Raw genomic sequence first — 17,808 nt, forward strand, 5'->3', positions numbered from 1 at the left:
AATCACACGAATCTTTCATCACCGCCTTGTACAGTACCGCGTGCAGTATGCTTTACGTGTAAGGTATACATATATACCTTAATACACGCGAAAAAATACCTTATCTGACGAGGAAAGAGGTTATCTTGGCATTGATCGCTTACGAATTTGGAACGAGTGCCATTATAACACGCGTGTGTAGGTATACTGCGTTATATATTTACATGTTACATATGTATACATGTATACCCGTGTACGTGTGAGGGCACGTGTCTCGCGCTTGTTTCCCTTGGCACGCGATAATTTCGGCTGATGCGACTTCATGGACGTACAACATTTTCTCTTGTACCCCCTTCCGAGCGCTTAATTTTACCTACAATCTTTGTACAAGGCGCTCATAATATTTTACACTCTTGGTCGGATACTTGTTTAATATTTACACAGCCACATCGTCGCTTGGCAAAAAAAAAGGGTTGTATCAAACGAGAAATAACATTGTAGAAATGTATACGCAAAAGCATCGGTATTTCATTGGAAATCTCACGAAGGAGCTTGAGATGTATTACTATTATTATTATTATTTGTCTTTTGCAAGCGTTGGATCCACTACACGTATTTTGTGAATTACGCGTCCCTCCTCCCGTGAGACAGCCGGTGGGACTATCGGCAGTTTTGTACGCTATCGAGTATCTGTAAAAGCTACACATATACAGATGCAGGAGGGATGATAATAATAATAATAATAATAATAATAATAATAATAATAATCATGATTCTTGATGTTTTTGTTTCAGGTTCGACTTTGGCCATTGCTCGAGCTGACGTTGCCAACTGCGACGAGACTTTGAAAGCTAAAAGCAGCGGCAGCGGTGACGTCAAAATCGGGCGCAGATCTCACGACGGCCCCCAGCGCCGAGGCCATTGGCAACGACAACAACAACAACAACAACAACAACAACAACAACAACATCATCATTATTACTCTTTGCAAGTTGCCAAGGCTAACTGCCCGAGTACCAGCCCGAAAATTCTCTTCTCCAAGCCAAAGATGCACATGGAGGTGCAGGTGGCCCTCAACTTTATAATATCGTACCTGTACAACAAGCTGCCGAGGCGGCGGGTCAACATATTCGGCGAGGAGCTCGAAAAGGCCCTCAAGGACAAGTTTCAGGGCCACTGGTACCCGGAGAAGCCGTTCAAGGGCTCGGCCTTCCGATGCCTCAAAACCGGGGACCCCGTGGACCCGGTCCTCGAGCGCGCAGCCAAGGAGAGCGGCGTCCCCATCCAGGACATCCTCGAGAACCTCCCGGCCGAGTTGGCCGTCTGGGTCGACCCGGGCGAGGTCAGCTACCGCATCGGCGAGACCAGCCAGATCAAGATACTCTACTCGGAGAACACGGACCCGCACGACGAGTCCTCGGCGGACCGCGAGGTCACCAAGACCTTCAACCCCGAGGCCCAGTGCTTCCGGCCGATCGAGGCCGTGGGTAGCTCGCTGAGCGGTCTCAGCCTCAGTCCCAAGTCCATCTCGCCCTTCTCCAACCACCAGGGCCCCATGGCTCTCGGCAACAGTAGCAGCAACAGCAGCAGCAGCAGCAGCAGCAGCAGCAGCAGCATCATCAGCAACGGCTGCGGCCAGCAGTCCCAGGCCCAACAGCAGCCCCAACACTCCCAGCAGCAACCACCACCACCACAAGTCCAGCAAGCCCAACAGCAGCCCCAACAGCAGTCCCAGCAGCCACAGCAGAACGGCCACGTGTCCGGCTCGTCGTCCGCTCCCTCGCCCACGCCACTCGCCAGCTCGTTCAAGGGCTCGCCTAGTCCCGTGCCGGCCTTCATACCCAGGAGCACGGCCCCGCTCACCTTTACCACGGCCACCTTTGCCCAGACCAAGTTTGGCAGCACCAAGCTCAAGTCCAGCAGCAAGCGCGTCAACAGGTACATTCTCCAACCTCATGATATACACACGTCCCAGTGCACCGGTGCTTTGATCGGATCTTTGATTTGATGATCACCTCGGTCGTCTCTTTGCCGTTTCAGGATGTCCCCCACCGAGTTCTCAAACTACATAAAGCAGCGGGCGATGCAGCAGCAGATCCACCACCATCACCACCAGCAGCAGCAGCAACACCACCAGCAGCCCCAGCCGCAGCCCGGAGTCCAGGGACCCCCGACCCCGGGTGGACTGCCCGTCTCCCAGAGCTCGCCCAACAGCCGCAGCCTGTCCCCCGGCGGTGGCCTCGTCAACGGCCACAACCAGCACGCTGCCGCGGTGGCCGCCGATCCCGGTGCCTACTTTTTCCACCAGGCGCCCCCGCCGTCCGCCCCCTACCACCCGCAGTTCCCCTTGCGCAACATCTTCGACTCGGCGAGCTCGCACAATGGCTATCTGGCCCCCACGGCCACCGACCTCTACGCCGGGGCCAAGTTCCCCTCGTCCTACTTCGACCCGGGCACGATCGGCCACCAATTCTACGGTGGCGTCGGCAACGCCGGCTCGCCCCAAAGTCCCTCCAACAATCTCGGCCCCATCGGCTCGGGCAGCTCGGCCGTGGTCGGGAGCTCGGGGGCCTCGGTGGGGGGCCCGACGCAGCAGCAGCAGCAGCAGCAAAGCGCCGCCGACAAGGCCAACCTCGTCGATGGCCTCAACAACTTTGGATTGGGCTCGGTCACGCCCTACCCGGCCAGCAACTACCAGCACCTCCTCGTCGCCAATTAATACACCGGTGGCTTGCGCTCGACAGTCGCTTGATTGGCCGTCGCCGCGAGTGCTGGTCGAGGTGTCTCTCATCCATCCCTCCCTATGCCCCTCCAACCCTGAAATCTCAGCACTTCCCTGTGTAAGCGTGCATTAAGCGTGTGTAATGTGTGTGTAAATTAAAGACAACAACCGCATCATCATCATCATCATCATCATCATAGCGGGGAGAACGTGGACGGCTGCTGTGCATCGTCGGGGACACGCCTCGAGACTGCCGGTCGTTCTCGGGACTCGGCAGTGGAGTGCCAGGGTGACCCGCAACCGCGCCCTCATCACACTTGTTTTCTTTTCTTACTTTTGTACCACTGATGACGGCTGTTATTATATATTGTTATCGTTGTTGCTTTCACCCATCCCCTATCCGCCCTCCCAACCACCTCGCAATATCGGTGTGTAATGTCATATTGTACAGCTGTGACGGGCTGGAGTGTAATCTGTGCGTATACATAGCCAATGCGAAGGAAGAACAAAGCAGAAACGATACCGATTTTTTTTCCCCCCAACAACATCGGCGTAGTTGGACCAGTGGATCTTCAGGAATCGTTTTAAGTTCCTTTGGATCGGCGTTTCGGATAGTTCCTCGTAGCTAAAATCTTTGTTTTTTTCTATTTCCTCTTTGCTATCATAAAGGACAGTCATTGTTCGAGGACCCCATTGGTCCGAGTGCGCCGAAAGTTGTGCTTGTATAATATGGTGTACGCGACAGGTTTCCACTTCAGTGGATAGCCACGATTTTTTTTTTGGGAAAAAAGGGCCAAATGGCACTCTAAGGTTTGTCGCGAGCGAGAACGGCCTATAGCAAAAAAAAAAATTATAAATAAATAAAACCAGGGGAGACGATCGCGTTATAGGGGTATCTGTTGTTCCGTGTACATGATCTGGGACGAGCAGAGTGTAAAGTAAGCGCACGATCGAACGAAGAAACTGTACGAGAGGAAAAAATATTCGATAAGCAAACCAACAAATGCGCGAGAGAAACGAAAAAAAAAGAAAAAAAAACAACAACAACAAACACACATGCACACAAATACACGATACATTTATAAAATATCATAAAGAGAGAGAGCAAAGTAAGTATCGTCAAGAGCGCAGAGCGTTTGGACGATACTGCACGTATAATAATTTATAGAGGTTACACAGTTGTTACTGTGTGCTTTAACACTCGGCGGGTGCAAGACTACCATGTATACTTATGTATAGACATGTACTACCTACTACTACTATTACCTTATATATTTTACCACAGCAGGCGGTCCGATGGGGAGTAAAAAAAAAAAAAAAAAAAAAAAAAAACGTGTACCGGTTGATGATGTTACACGCAACTTACGAGTACTTCGCACCAGAGTCTCTATTGAGGTGTGGAGTGAATATACGCGGGGGTCAGTAAAGTATAAGGTACACCTAATATTATACATACATACCTGTGTAATCGAGATCGAGAATATACGTACGTGCGATTGATACAAACGTGTGCTGTATAACGCAATTATTCTATTTTTTCACCAAAAAAAAAAAAAAAAAAAAAAGAATAGGGGGAAGAAGTAGAGAAACGGGAGAACTTATAGCCGGGGACTTGTGCAACTCGCGTTATATAGAAGCCTATACTTGCGTGTAAATTGAGCGAATCGGCGCGTGGGGCATCGGTATATCTTTGTATCAATAGGTGGCAATCGTCTGGTACACAATGTAATGAACCTGCACTGTCCGCGCGTCGTGTCGCAAAACCGCCAAAACTTGTCGTTCATATGGTCATTGATAACGTGTAACAATAATCTCAGCACTTTATTTTTATACGTGTACAAGGACACAACAACGTGTACAGTAGAGGTGCGCGGAGCGGAGCAAGGGATGAAAGAGCGAACGGCTACATACCTTATACTTATACCGTGCAAAAACGAAATCGAGAGTCAAGTGTATGGTACGCCTATATGAACGGACGTGTGAGCGTAAAAAGAAAAAAAAGACGTAGGGATTCCGAGGCGCTAAAAGCCGGCCGAATAATTTTGGACGCGAGCCCGGGAGACGTGTTATATTCGCGTAGTGGCCTTTTGGTCATCTGTCGCTTTTGCATATAATACCACTGCGACGTGGACGAAAAAAAAAAAAAACCTAAACTCACGTCGTAGCTAATACCTACTCCGGGTTTTGACTTTTATTTCCCCCCCCCCCCCCAACGATGCCCGATTTTTGTTAGCGTACAACCATCCATTACAATCGTACAAACTCGCCGTAACAACACCTGTTTGCCTCAATATTGTTCGGGCTTTCGATAAATTTACGCTCACATCCGAGTATGAGTGTGTACTTATACGTGTGCGCGCGTGTATGTTTCACCTTCGCAGACGCGCGCGTTAGATAATCGGCTATTACGCGATCGCATATGTGTGTGAGTGTGTGTGTGTGTGGCGAGGAGAGGACAGTCTCTGGCGCTGTTTCAAGGACAGGCGCGTCGCGCCGGCGCGACACTCGCTCGATTCTTTTTTGCGAAAATCCATCAATACGCGCTTACGTGTGGGTGTGTGTGGGTGGATGTGTTAACCGACAGGAGTTGTGGGTATGAAATACGTTCACTGGGAAACGTAGTCAAAGTTGATTTCGAGGAGTTACATTATTCAAGTGTAATATTTGTATCACGTGTATTGTATAATCGTGTGTAGTAGTCAATAGCTTAAACGCTTCCTGTCGCTGCTGACGCCGATGAGGCACTTTGACAATTTTTTTTTTCCTCCGTACAAAAATTAAAAACGGAAATTTTTTCTTTCTTTTTTTTTTCGAGGGACAGAGCAAGAAAGAGCGAGGGAGCAAGTCGACGCTCTTTCTTGCTTTTTCTAGATAATATTCGTAATAATACATATATACATGAATTACAATGTGTATGATAATAAGTGCAATATTTGTATATGATTTGTATTTTAAAAAATGATTTAAAAAAAACAAAACAACAAAAAACGAAAGAAAAAAAAAAAAATATGGAAGATAAAAGTAATACGGTTGTAAAAGTACTTCTTTTTGTATTTAATTGTAAGAACGATATTCTATTTTTTATACTTTTTATATATTTTTTAAGACCATTTTTTTATACGTTATGGAAACAGGGGCAACCGGGGGGGGGGGGGGTAATATGTGTATAATATAAATATATAAATACAAGAAAAGAAAAAAAAGTTTTAAAACTAGTCGTGCGTGATGTATTGAGATATATATTTAAAATAAATGTATCAATAAAAATCTATATAATTTTGAAAAATAAAAAAACGTTGTTTCACACGAGTTTGAAATGCGCTTTGAAAAGTTGTACGATAGAGGAGAAAAAAAATATTTTGAAAAGCTTGGATGGAAAAAATTAAAAATATCAAGACCGAGGTCAATTTTTGCGTTTCCCAGCGAACCGTAATACAGCAACAACCGGGATGACTTGGTGTGACACGAACGAGTGAATCGGTATACCCTCGAAAACTACCATACGTAATCGAATAACAAATTCCACCCGTAGAACCCAAAAAAAAGGAGGAAAAAAAAAATTAACGACACGTACGGCTGTGGTAGCTATGCTAGTACCTGCTAATATATTAATAACGAAGGACAAAAGACGCTAAACAGTAAATTAACGAAAAGAAGCAAGGATTGAAATAAAATAAAATTGGATTGAAAAAAAAAAAAAAAAAAAAAAAAAGCATTAAGATGGCGGACGGTGCTGAGACACGCGAATAGACAGAGCGAAGGGGAGAGACATCCGAAAAGTCCGGCTATAACGATTGGGGCGGGGACACGGCGGAGCACGACGCGCCTTCTATCTCTCTCTCGCTCTTAAAATACCATCGGACGCGTGGGGCCGGGGAAGCCAGATTCGTCGGCGTGTTGACCCATTAAATGTGCAGTGTAGCCGGCGTTGAGGGCAGCCCATCGATCTTTAAAAAAAAAAAAGCCAGCCGTTACTGTATCTTACCTGATCGGATTTTTTCTTCCTACTCGACAAGCGATCCAAATTTAGTCCCCAGTTTTTTTCTCAAAACTTTTCCCAGAGTATTTCGAATTGAAACAAAAATAAAAATTTGTCCGTGCAAAATTATTAGACTTCGGCAAGCAATATTTTTTTCTCTATTTTCATGTGTCAAGAGTCGCGGTTTTATTTCATAACGTAGTGCACGCAAACGAAAATCAAAAGTATAGTACACAGGGAAAAATTGGGGAAAGATGACGCGACTTTGGGGAAAAGTTAAAAGGTCATTGTACGAAATAATATAGAGGAACCGAACACCTTGCGTACATTAATCGAGGTGCTAATGAAAAACTTAGATGTAATCGATACGAAAATGAATTAATGATAATTGTAATAATTGTTATGAAATAAAACGTGTGGTCGTTAGTGTTTCTGACAAAAAAAAAACTATAGGAGGCAAACCAGAGAACCTATAGTATTATAATAAAATGCCGTTGGAAGGCAAACGTCGATAAACAAGTTAAAAAATAGATTTTTCATGCCCCAAATATTAACTAATAGACGTGTATCCGTTTATAAATAATATTGAAAATGAACGTGGTGAAGAAAAAATGTGAACTTACAAAATTAAAACGAAAAAAAAAAAACAACAAAAAAATACTGCATGCACTCAAATACAACATAATTATTATTATTAAAAAAATAAACTACTTTCTTGCCCGTGAAAACATTAACCCATGTCTAATGAAAACACATTCGTGCTGATGTAGGTACGGAAAAAAAACGACACCGATAAATATGTTTTTATTCCAAATATCAAGTGTCTAATAACTGATAGCGATCGATATTGTCTACGTAAGAAACTGTTTATGACTAAGCAAACAAAAAATCAACTCAATTTTAATGGAACAAAAATAGAAACGCGCAGTGCTAATTACACACGTAAATCTAATGATAAAGTATAAATAAATAAAAAAGTTCTAGTGACATAATTGAGCAAACGAGACCTTAAAAACTGCGAGTGTGTTCGTCGTATTATTAATTACTAGCGCGAACGAAGAGTACACGCCCACACACGATTTTTTATTTGGTTATGAAAGATAACATACACATTATTTCCAAAGTTAATTCAAAAATTTCATACATACATGCAACACAATTATTTTACACCACACAGCATCAGAGTAAAGTGCGCGTATATACACAAACAGTAACACTGGGGATGAGAATAAAAGAGTAGAAATTTATACAAACAAAAAACAAACAAGTAAATATTACGAAGAAACTAAACCTACAAAATAAGATTACTTTAATGATAAAAAGTAAGTGAGCCGCGATGGGATTGCGAAGAAGATAAATAGAAAACACAAAAATACAAAAAAGGTTGATAATTAGATTTGTATGAGTAAAACCTAATGGACACATATGCATATATTTTTCAATACTTTAACTACTTGCTGTAAATGTAAACCATACAACATAAATACATGATATATACATATACGAATATAGATTCACAAACGTATGTTTATAAATACATATATAGATACATGTAACGTATTGTATACATAATGCAGAGAAAGAAAAACGAAGCTACTCTCTCCTCGCGACTTATGAATATTTACGTGTCTATAATATAAGTTTAGAGACATATAAATACGAGGCAAAAAGGGTGACGTGGAAAACGTAATCCCTTGCACACATATATAACGTAGTCGAAACGCAAAAGGGATGAAAAAAAAAAAAAAAAAAAAAAAAAAAAGAAAAACGCTTCCGGGTGTTGATAAGTACCCACTGAGTAAGAACAGTTGGTGCCCAAAACGCGACACTGTCCCACCTCATCTGCACCTCCGAGCTGTGTCGTTTCATCGAGCGAACGCACACACACATATATATATATATATATATATAACGTGCATCTACCTCGGAATCGCATTAAACGTATATATTTATACGAGATGGAAAAAAAAACAAATTAACTGATACACATACATGTGCGTAAAAGTTTCCCCCTCAACTGGGCTTTTATCAAGTTAAATTACCGTAAACGTATGAATAGGAAAAAAAAAAAAAAAAAAAATTAATAACAAAACTCCCTTTATAAAAACCACACTTTGATTCCGTAAATCTTCCAGCAAAGTCAACTTATTGATTGATGAGTCGATGAATGATTCTCGTATTTGTATTACATACGCGAAAACAAACACTTACACATGCCCAAATAATTATTAATAAACAGGTGTACATTTAGTTTGGTGCGAGAGCGAAGAAAACAAAAACAATTGAGCAATTTTTTTTTATACCTGTAAAAAAAAAACATTATACACGTCTACAAACATCGATTGCTGTGTAACGTCTTTTGTTTTTATTTTACATTTCATACACGATGTTACGTTGTTTTACCAAAAGAGAAAAATATCATTTTAATTTTTTTTCGTTTCTCGATTTTTTTGCGCTCATTATGACCTTTTTACTTTTTTACATATGTACCGAGCAGGACTTTTCCTCGTTTGTTTCTTTGTGTAACCACTTGGTTTTTTATCATCATGTTTCGTTATTGATAAAACGCGACGATGTTAATACGATATGATGTTACGAATACGAAAGAGCAGTGAAAAAAAAAGAAAAAAAAAAAAAAAAGAAAGAATCTTCCCGATTCTCTTAGTCAGACATCGGCGCGAGAGCCACGCACTACCATTATGATATATAATCATTATTATTATTATACTGTCATATTTTAGTTTTTTAAGGAATACTTTTTTTTCACCTTTACTACTACCAATTTTTTAATACATTACATTTGCTACACCGTTACTACTAGCACTTAATAATTTTATCATTACTGCTCTATGTGTATACCACGTTTGTTTTTATTTTTACTACATACACGTTTTATCCTCTGATTTTTTGTAATCGTGATGTTTGTTCCTTTATTTTTGTATTTGACGAGATATTATGAGTAATTAAAAAAAATAAATAAATAAATTAAACAAAATGTATGATTAATATATACATGTATTTACATGATATATGATATATTGCGAATCAAGTTATATTCTGATCGTAACGTTACCTATTATCATTATGATTATTACTTTTGTTATAAATATATATATATATAAAATTACGAATACTATTGTACACTACTACAGTGTTGTTCTTATACATATATACATAAAACATATAAATATAATGATGAATATTTATTATTACATCGTGTATACCGAGATCAGCGTTAGTCTCATAAGATTTTTTCATAGTTTGTTATTGTTGTTTTGTATGATACTTGAAGATTATATATAAAAAATATATATATATATATAAAAGAATACATAATTATTATTATTATACAGATTAACTTGTATAAGAAAAAAAAAAAGAGATCGTCGTCGCATGTGTCATAAAAGTGCGGGAGGATGAGCACCTTTGTACTTTTATACGCACGCAAGAGCGTCAACTACACGCATATATACATATATATGATACGTATATATGATATATATATATTTTTGTTAATATAATATAGAGTTGATTTTATTACTGAGTTTTATTACCGATTTATTCCTTTGATTGATTATGTTCGCATGCATACACATACAAACAATAAACACGAACCTGTACGTCTTTTACGCTTTTTTGAATTTTCTTATCTCTCTCTCACAGACAAAAACACACGACTGATCCAAGAGAAAGCGAAATCGTAACAGTAAACAAACAGCTGAATATCACAATACAAAAAACGTAAAAGTTGAGAAAAAAAAAAAAAAGAAAAACCAGAGCAGATCAAGTTTGTACGATTTAATAAAAGAAGCAAGAGAAAACCAAAGCACATAATATATTACGTACACACACCAACAAGTTGCATTGATCAAAAGCGATAAATTCGGATGAACCGAAAAAAATACCAACAAGCGGAGGAACGTCCATGTACGTGGTGCGTGAATTAAATTTCACAGTACACGTGTGTGCGAAACACGTATGAAGGTGCAATAAAAATTATCGCGTGCACATGTAGCACGTGACGCATCCTGTGTTTATTATTCGATGTAAACACGGTAGTATACAAATAAATATGAATATTCACGCGCGTACGATAATTATATTTTGCAGGCGACCTTGTGCGGACCGGAGACTCGTGAACAGATATATAATATATATAAATACACACAAATGCCAAAAATATTGCATCTTGTTTTTTCAGCGTATTACGTAGTAAAGCAATTTTGTACCGTGACCGCTATACTTTGTATCTTTTTTATATGAATAATACTAACGCAGAAAAACCAAAAATAAAAACATTAATTTTTTTTTTACACAAGTCTAGTCGATCCGGTTTGCTACAGCTCGCTTGACCATTTCATTGACAAAAAACTGAATTTCCTAACTTGAATTTTTAGTACGTGCTCCGACTAAAAAAAAGAAAAAATACTTTCAGGTTTGAAAAAAACATTTTTTTAAATTTTCTATTTATATTTACGTGTATACGACGTGTATATGTGTGTATTGTACCATTTTTTTCGATCTCGCATGAATCTGGCAAGATGAGAGAGAGAAAGAGAGCTATAATTGTTATCTATGTATACTAGGCTCATTGTATTAGCAAAAGGCGTCGTTAAATAGCGCGAGCGCTTTCCGCTTTATATATAACAATATGAATATAAATATATGATTTATATGTATAAATATATATATTGGCGGAAGGTGCGGCTGAAAAGCGCGCGCGCACCGCCCGGGAGCGCGAAATGTTTCTTGAAAAAAAAGTAAATTAATGAATAAAATAATTAATATACATGAAAATTTTATCGAGCGGATCACATAGGCTCTGACCGTTTCTGTAACATTAATGCATATATATATATATATACATACATAATATTAAATGTAATACATACAAAGAGTTAAGGATTAAAAAGGATAAAACTACATACAACACAAGTATGTTACAACATACTTATATAATTTTGTAAATTATTTTTTGTATTTTTATATCGAGAAAAAATGGACACATTTAATGGGAAATACATTATTATGGAATAAAATAAAAATAAAAAAAAAATAAAAAAACAACAACACACACGGAAGTTATATTATTAGCGAGTGTGATAATAACACTAAAGATATTGAAGTAAATAAAGAATTGAAAAAAGTGATCAAGAAAATATCTGAGAAAAATTCACATCCATTCAAATTTGTTGAGGAAAATTGCTGCTATGATATTTAAAGACATTACAACACAACCACACACATCGCCTAGTGCAAAAAAAAAAGATGTTAAACACACTGGCTATTCAGGTAGAAAAGAAACGGTGATATTTACCGAGTATATTTACAAAAGTGTCCAGCCCAGCACGAGACGATGTTGGAGAAAAAAACAAAAAAAAGAGGAAGAATCACGTTTCTTTTTTGTAACTTTAACCTTTAAAAATAATCGTCGTGTGCAAAACGAGTTGGAAAAAAAAAATACGTAAGAGAAAACACAACTGTAAGCGATACAATTTTTAACTGAAAAAAAAAAGGAATTATCAATGAAAAAAAAAAAAAGAAAGAAAATAAAATCACACGCCAAAGTATAAACTGAAGTGAAATAAATTGACGAAAAAGGTATAATTAATAATTAAAACGTCAAAGGCTCATCCGAACGATGCCACGCCACCTGCTCGCGCTGTTTTTTTTTTTTTTCTTCTTTTTTTAATTTACAAGCGAAAATTCATCTGTTCCGAAAAAAAAGATATATACCATCGATAAGACAAAGATCGGACAAAAAAAGACAGCGGGGGTGGCACTGGCAGCCGCTTCCTGGATCGACGAACTTGCAAAAAACGCCAGAGTGACGATCGACTCGGATCAGCGCTCTTTTTGATACACCTGCGCCAAGATTTTTGTACAATTCGAACCAACGCGGCCACTGAAATCGAGCTTTTTTTCTAAAAATGAACAAAGTACAAGGCATGTACTAGTTGAAAAAAAAAAAAATAATTAAATAAAAAAAATTACCTAGCGATCCAGGAAGTCGTCGGTCAAGGTCGAGAGAGCAGGGCGCCTGGTATTAGTACACATACTAGTTTTTCTTCTCTCAATTGGCGGCGCCCAATTAGTTGTTGGAATTTCGTAGCCTAGGGCCAAGTATCCTCCTTCCGCGTTAGAGATTCTTTCGTGAATGTTGTCGTTCCTCACACGTTTAGAAAAAAAAAAAAAAAAAGAAAAAAAAAGTAAGTAAATAAATAAAAAAATACAAAAAAGGAAAAAAAAAATAAGAAATAAAAGCCAAGGCGAAACAAATAATACAGCCATAGTAATGAAATACTGTAAAGGATTATCAAAAACGTAAAATAAAGAGGCGAGAGAGACGCACGCGATCTTTCTTGCAAATAAATACATTTTACACGTAAATCACACACACACACAAACTCACAAAATACGTACACGCGAACTTGAAAGAGCTGTTTGTCGGTGCAAGTGTGCGACCACTCGGCGCAAAGACGACTTTTGTACAGTGTGAACTCATGATTTTATGGTATGAAAATGTCCTGTCGGCGACGAGTACCGAAAGAAAAAGGGACAAAATGAAGAACGACGAGGAAAAATTAATAATTTACACGCTGAGTTCTCGTGTTGGCATGTTCTAAGGGATGTATAAAAATGTTTTGTGGATCGATTGAGCAAGCATGTAATTACAGAAGAATTGTAAAGCTTAATTTTTTTATGGGAGAGAGTGAAAAATGAAGTATATATAAACAAAAAAAAAAAAAAAAAAACTCGTTCCGCGTAGGGTGACGAGTGAAACGCTTAAATAGTACAAATTGGAACAACGTAGGTTGAATACGAGAAAAAGACGGAGGAGGAGATGAACCGATTCAGTCCATCTATTTTCTTACGGGACTCCAAAATGGCATCCGAGTGGTCGCAGCTCGAGAGAGAAAAAAAAATTTAAGTACAGATGTGTGCGATGGATGCTTAATGCAAAAGAGGAAAAAAAAACTCGCTCTTGATTCGTTGGTGTTACTTACACGTGGATATGATTTTTTTTCCAAAATGCAAGTATTTCAGAAAACATAGAAACAAAAGAAAAAAGAAAAATACACACGGTAACACGAACAATTTATGAATATATTAACCGATGGCTCAGTGTGTGGGTTGGCGCGTGAGAAAGGCTAAGAGAGAAAAAAAAAAGTATACATGGCTGAAGACGCAGAGCACCGTCAGCGTCGGGAAAAAGCGCTCGAGAACAATTCAGTATTCGCGCAGCCTTCTTTTCTCCACTTCTGCTCTGGACTGTGAAAATGAAGTGTAAAAAAGAAAATGGAAAAATCAGATGAAAGAAGGAGGCGCAGCTCCTCTTTTTTTTTTCTTTTTTTTTTTTAATGGTAAAAAGCTCGAGCTCTTCCGCTATGGTTATTACCTACTTTGAATAGCGCGTCGACGCTGACGACGTTCTCTACAAAAAAAAAAGGAAAAAAAAAATAAATGAAAACAGTGAGAAAGCGAGCGAGTGAAAGAGACGTGCGTCAAAGACTCGTCGTATAAAACAAATTACAATTAAAAAAAAATAAAATAAAAAGAAAAAAAAAACATTTTTAAATAAAAGAAACGATTTACCACGTGATGTATATGGATAGTAGTACGTAACATATAGGTATTTGCCACAATATTTAATATGTGAATGATTATATATAAATATAAATAGTATATATAGAGATCGAGAGAGAGAGAGAAAAAAAAAAGAAAGAAAAAAACAAAACAAAAGAGAGTACGATAATATCATGAAAATTATTATTCTTTGTTACTTCTTTATAATTAAAACAATAAAAAAGCTATTGAATAAAAAAACAAGTGAATACAAATACATTCATTATTTCAACACACGCACGGTGTCACGCGGGCTGGCACTTGAAAAAAAAAAAAGCTCGTCTCGCTGGAAGGAAAATGTTTGTCCATCGAGCTGAACTTTAACCCACACCCCAGTATCATGTTTCTTTTTATTTGGAAATGAATTTTTTCATCTTTCTCATCGACAAGGAGATGCACGAGAGGAATCACGTCGGAGACATCACCATCATCAAGCCGCATGTTCTTCGAGCTCTGCAGCATATTATTATGATCGACGTTTCTCGTTTGTTTCAAATGCATGCCATTTTTCCTTTTTTTTTTTTTTTAATAAATTGCGCATACTTGGGTAGTTTTTGAATTTACAATAATTTTTTATAGTTCTTTTAAAATTATTAAAATAATAATCAAAACAATGTGCTTACATTTTTTACGTATATTTTATATTTCTGTACATTTTTATGGCTTACATTCCACAAGATTACCAACACTACTTCTCTTTAGTTATATGTGTCGTCAACAAATTCATCAACTCCGTACACGTTTGCGCCAAAGTAATGCGGCAAACTTTTTTTTTCTCTGTTATACGTTATTTCGCTAACTCTTCTGGTTTTTTTCATAATAATAATTAAAAGATCGTCCGAGAGTTGCTCGGTGAATGAACGAGCAAAGAGAAAGAGAGGAAAAAAATTCATGATGGCATTAAATTCCGAGGAACGCGATGCACGACAGCTAGACAGTTTTTTAACGAGGACGAAAGAGATGGAGAAAGAAAGAAAGAAAGAATGGAATAAAATTCCGCGAAGCTCGGCTATTTGCGAGCCGTGACTTTTGTGGTTGAAAAATCGACTTATTGACGGAAACTATCCACTGATAGAAAGAAATAATGACGATCTATTGACAATTTTTTTATTTTTTTTTTTTATTTCCACTATCATTTCGTTTTACTCTAATTGCAAAAGTAGGTTTTGTTCGGTTTAATCATTTCGTCCATTCATAACGAGGCCTCTCATCAAACTTAGGTGTTTTTCACTCTAATTTTTGAATTGGTGTTTTTTTTTGACCATTTCTGTTAAACTGGTAGTTCTGTTATAATTTCTTTGTAGCGATACACGTAAAAATTACTTTAAAACAATTTTCAAAAGTTTAATTAAATGTAACACCATATTTAATCGTCTTTAATTTACAAACTCTTAAGTTACAGACGTTTAACAAGTTGGGCTGCTTTTGACGTTGGCTTTGAAATTCTTTCGTTCGCGAGCTTGCACGGCGTACATTAAGTTCGGAAAAAAAAAAAAAAAAAAAAAAAAAAAAAAAAAAAAAAAGGTTTTATCATCACCATTATCGCATAGAATTCTTCACAACACTGTTAATGTTGTCTCGCCCGACGTCACCCCGTGCGCGTGGATGGACTTGAGAAAGATGGGGGGAAAAAAAGGTGACGAGATAGTCGATGCGAAAGGCCGAAAATTCGAGTACATACGCTCAGCTCAAAGGCCGACAAAATGGAATCGAGTGTCACTGAGAAATGGAATTCGCGATGGGACCCCAATATGTTGCAGTACTATGTCAGTTAAGATTTTACGCTAATTTGGAATAGTATGTACGTGGTGTATGGAATTCAATGATGTATCGGTAACACGTACGTCTGGAGCAAGCGCAAGTATTTTTAAATATAAAAATAAAAATGAATAATTAATCATCCTACTCGTTAGACTATAATCAAAAAGCAAACGGCTCTAATAACTCGTGCTAATATACATAAGACAGAAAATTAAAAAGTCATGTTAATATAAATACCGTTGTATATCTTATTGACATCATATAAATGTATATATATATATATATTTATTATAAACGCAAAGTGTAAAATTTTTTTAAGAAAACGACATTCGTAAATAATACATGGCATTCGCGATCTTTCCATGTATAGATGATCAATTTTGTATTCTAAAATAATGTTACACATAAATTAAGTACAGGAGTATAATAGAATTTTTAAAATTTGTTGTTAGATCTAATTTAGGCATATCATACTTGACTGTACTGAAATGAAGTATTTATTGAAGAGACAAGAAAGGGAATTCTTAATTACGTAGTATACGTATTTCCAGGGTCGATTTAAATATTTTTTTCAAAATTCTGCGACGAATATTAGAAACCTGTATGATTATACGTCGGATTATTTTACAATTTAAATTGACGTACCGAAAGAATTTACGTGCCAAAGGTAAAGAGTGTTACAATAATTACAAAGGTAATGTAAATAAAAACACTCACAGTATTATTACTGTATAAATGATAGCTGCTAAGAAATGATGTGTTTAAATAACAATATGGTATAGAAGAGACGGTGAAAATTATAATTCGATACCTGATTAAATTGCGCATCAAATGTTGAGAAAATTCGAGATGGAAAACGGCAGGAAAGATAGGAAAGATGCGATAAGCGAAGGTGACTACTTTTTCACGAATTTTAATACTCGAACGATACTTGTCGCTCAAATATATCAGATACTTCACGTAGTCCAGAAATAAACACTTACGCCATCAAATATAAACGAATAATGTATAAAAAGACGCGATACTAATATAAAAAGAATAATTTATCAGCTAGTATAAAGTTAAAGTATTCGTGAGTGGACGTACAATTGTTAGATCGATGGAAAAAATATATAATCGTAGCGTTAAACAATATGATGGAGGACACTTGGAGGTTTTAGATTTTCTACGAGACTATTCACGAATTAAATGTGTATTTTTTTAGAGCTACTTACATATATATTTAAACGATAAAACACAACCGTTAAATATGACACGTAGTATTACAACAGTTTATACTTTTGATTGATGTTGTTAAATTAGATAAATTAGCTGTTGCACAGGTAGAAAAATATGAGTTGGAAAAAAAAAACTACGCGATTAAAAATAATACACTCCAAGTACGAAATTGTATCCATTTATATATTATCATACGTAACACAATCGACAAAGCTTTAAAAATTAAAAAGGTATATACGTTAGGATTAAATACAAACTATTTTATATGAAAAACTTTTTCTAAATTTTTTGCTAAAACGATCATTTTTCTCGTGCTTGACGATTGTTTAGCGACTCGATAAGTTTTTTTAACAAACTACACCTACGCCGCAAATGACTCAAGGGAGTAAGCAATACAAAATACTTTAGCTCACATGGCCCGCATAAAATACACCACTCGTGCACGTGAACACCCATTCAGAAGCATTTGTGCAATTCTCTATACATAAACTATTCTCAACACCTACTTACAATGTATAAGTGA

At 37.6% G+C, this 17,808-nt stretch overlaps 1 protein-coding gene across 4 annotated transcripts; it reads left to right on the top strand.

The window, feature by feature from the left end:
* The first annotated feature begins 778 nt into the window (after window positions 1–778).
* On the top strand, window positions 779–3,565 carry LOC106637797 (uncharacterized). 4 transcript variants are annotated; one of them, XM_089593233.1, is made up of 3 exons: window positions 779–1,627; window positions 1,715–1,917; window positions 2,020–3,565. In XM_089593233.1, the coding sequence occupies exons 1-3, from the start codon at window positions 1,028–1,030 to the stop codon at window positions 2,696–2,698; spliced, it is 1,482 nt and encodes a 493-aa protein (XP_089449359.1). In that variant the 5' UTR covers window positions 779–1,027; the 3' UTR covers window positions 2,699–3,565. The 4 variants fall into 4 exon arrangements, with proteins under 4 accessions (XP_089449359.1, XP_089449358.1, XP_089449356.1 ...); XM_089593230.1 differs by having other exon boundaries at window positions 941–1,627; window positions 1,724–1,917; XM_089593231.1 differs by having other exon boundaries at window positions 941–1,582; window positions 1,721–1,917.
* The last annotated feature ends 14,243 nt before the right edge of the window (window positions 3,566–17,808 follow it).

This window comes from Copidosoma floridanum, unplaced genomic scaffold (assembly GCF_036245765.1).
Source record: "Copidosoma floridanum isolate Cflo_tuat_1 unplaced genomic scaffold, Cflo_Japanese_pri ptg000019l, whole genome shotgun sequence".
Lineage (NCBI taxonomy): Eukaryota > Metazoa > Arthropoda > Insecta > Hymenoptera > Encyrtidae > Copidosoma > Copidosoma floridanum.